Source organism: Myotis davidii, unplaced genomic scaffold (assembly GCF_000327345.1).
Source record: "Myotis davidii unplaced genomic scaffold, ASM32734v1 scaffold198, whole genome shotgun sequence".
NCBI classification, from domain to species: Eukaryota; Metazoa; Chordata; class Mammalia; order Chiroptera; family Vespertilionidae; genus Myotis; species Myotis davidii.
In genome coordinates, this window is record NW_006291485.1 from 1,109,205 (window position 1) to 1,111,960 (window position 2,756).

The 2,756-nt window shown below is 54.1% G+C and overlaps 1 protein-coding gene across 1 annotated transcript in view; it reads left to right on the top strand.

Annotated features, from left to right (window-relative positions):
- The window catches only part of LOC102754908 (mitotic interactor and substrate of PLK1-like), a 6,386-nt gene that overhangs the window by 1,741 nt on the left and 1,889 nt on the right, over positions 1 to 2,756 (top strand). Inside the window, exon 2 of the mRNA XM_006764846.2 lies at positions 2,343 to 2,751. Coding sequence (XP_006764909.1) covers positions 2,395 to 2,751 — 357 coding nt within the window. The 5' untranslated portion in view covers positions 2,343 to 2,394. The remainder of the gene's footprint in view (positions 1 to 2,342; positions 2,752 to 2,756) is intronic.

The window sequence follows — 2,756 nt, forward strand, 5'->3', positions numbered from 1 at the left end:
GCTCGCCCACCGGGGGCCCTGAGAGAGAGGGTCCTGGACCAAGAGGTGGGAGAAGACAGGCCTTAAGTAAACTCATTCCCCTTTCAAAGACACGTTTACCCCCAACAACTTCCGAAGAGAAAATCTCTGTGGGCGACTGCTCCGTCATTGGAACAGTGGCTCAGCCCAGTGTCTTGGGATTTACTGTCCAAGCCGCTGTTTTAAACATTGTTTTTCTAATTATAGTTTCAACAATTGATAGATACAAAAATTGCATTATCGATAACCTTGTTAGTTGTAACACTGTTCCCATGATCGATTTTATGTTGCTTGGTAACACTTCCCCAGTTCAAGGACATGCTGTGTTTTTCCCTTCAGAACCACATTTAGCGTTACCAGCAAGTTGGTATCAAAAGGTAGCGGACGTGCATAGCAGCTCTGGTGGAACCAGGGTCCAGGGCAGGGAATAAGAGCGGCTTGAGGAGTTGGGAACAGCCTGTCTTCCTTTTCTCAGCTGTAAAAAGGTGATGCCTAATATTAGGTGCTGGGCCAGGTTTAGATGATAGCGCCAACAATGGGGCAATCTGGAGGGCTCCCTGGAGGAGGTGTCCTGTGGGCTGCTGCTAAGGAGGCTGTGGAGGTGCAGAAATGATGGACCTTCGGGCAAAGGGAACTTCAGGGGGATGAGGCGGTTCAGATTTGAGGTGGAGGCACTTACAGAGTTTGGGAATTTGTGTTGAGGGCAGATGGAGGCCTCAAGCACGCGGGGAAAGCAGTGAGAACTGGACCATGGAGATCCCAGGAACCACAGAGATGTGAGATTGGTGTGTGACCTTGTAGAAAGCTCCTGGACACTGGGGGACGGGGAGGCGGCTCTGGGCCTCCCTGGGGCACTGGGTTAGGGTGTGGCCTGGCCTAGCAGGATAAGGTCCAGGCATTCCTAGCCTATCCTGGCTTTATGTGGCTGAGGTGCGGTGGGGTTGGGTTGTCTGGGATGGGACAGTGCAGGAGAGACCAGGATGTGGCGTCTGGGAAGCTGAAGTCTCTGCCAGGTGCTGCCCCCTCTGGGCCTCGGTTTTCCCACTGGACATCCTTCCGCGAGAGGCAGGCCTGCTGGAACCACCTGTAAATGTCAGATGAAAACAATCACAGAGCCCTGGCCGGCTTGGCTCAGCGGATAGAGCATCGGCCTGCGGACTGAAGGGCCCCGGGTTCGATTCAGGTCAAGAGCACATACCTCGCTTGCAAGCTCGATCCCTGTCTCATGTGGGAGGCAACCAATCGATGTGTCTCTCTCACATCGGTGTATTTCTCTTTCTGTCTCTCCCCCTTCCTTCCACTCTCTCTAAAAATCAATGGGGGAGGGGGGGAAATATCCTCAGATGAGGACTAACAAAAAATAATAATAAAAAAATAAAATAAATGCCAATTTATTTAAAAAAAAAACACAACAACAATCCCAGGGCCCTGGCCAGGTAGCTCAGTTGATTAGAGCATCATCCTTATACTCCAAGGTTGTGGTTTCGAGCCCTGGTCAGGGCACATGCCCAGGTTGTGGGCTCAGTCCCCTGTGTGGAGTGTGCAGGAAGCAGCTGATCAATGATTCTCTCTCATCATTAATGTTTCTATCTCTCCCTCTCCTTCTCCCTTCCTCTCTGAAATCAATAAAATATATATTTTAAAAACAACAACTACCACAGAGGGAAGTTCAGAATGTGTGTGCCCTGGGAGAGAGGTAGATACAGGTACTGGCAGGGGGCCTGGTGGGGCCCAGAGAGGCTGCCCAGGGATGGCTTTGGGTCCAGACAAGGTGAACTGAGTGAAAGAGGGGAGGGGGAGGGTTAGGGCAGGAGGGGATCCCCAAGACTGGATGTGCAGTGTCTGGGAGATGATGAGCAGGGGTGCCTGCAAATGGCAGGTATACATGAGGCAAGCCGTTGGATCAGTGCCGGGGTGAGATTCACGTGTGGCTGGATCCAGGAGTTCAAACAACATCTTTAGGATGTTGTGTTGGGGTTGGGGTTGCTCTTGAGCAGGCTGTGTCCACAAGGGGGCATGTGTGGCCCCCAGAATTGATCAGTTTCATTCCCCCAACCTAACAAGCCTCACAGGAAGAGGGTACAATTTCCACAGTCAAGTGCCAGGATTTCATGTCATTGACCAGGTTGAGTCCTATGTCCATCCCGAGACCAATCACAGAGGCCAGGGGGAGGGGGTGCTCTGATTGGCCAGGCGGGGTCACTTCTCTACCTCTGAACCAATCACAGAGGCCGCTTGGGCAGGACTTTGCCCTTGGAGGAACTGGACTTTGTGCCCCTCCCCAAGTGCTCTTACCTGGTGGTGTGCTTCCTTCTCATCCTCAGGGAGCTGGGAGCGTCTCCACCCCAGAACTTGTGGTGGCTGAAACCCCAGAACATGGACCGAGTGACCAGATACCCCATCTTCAGCATCCCCCACTCCCCGGGCATGGCCGGCCTGGCTCTCAATGGGGACACCAGTTACACATACCAGCTGGTGAATGTGGAGCCCTCGGACAGCAACTGGGGCCAGGACCAGACTGTAGTGTGGGTGGGTGACCGCCAGGCCCCGCCGGACGTGCTGAGGACAGGGGCGACTCGCGGCCTGCGCACCTTCCTCAGCCAGCCTTCCCTGCATTTGGAGGATGATGAGGATGAGGTGATGCAGGCCTACCACCTGGACCCCAGGGACACCCTGCTCAGGCGGCCACCTGACCTGGAGCGAGAGCGCTGGGCAGTCATCCAGGGCCAAGCGGTGAG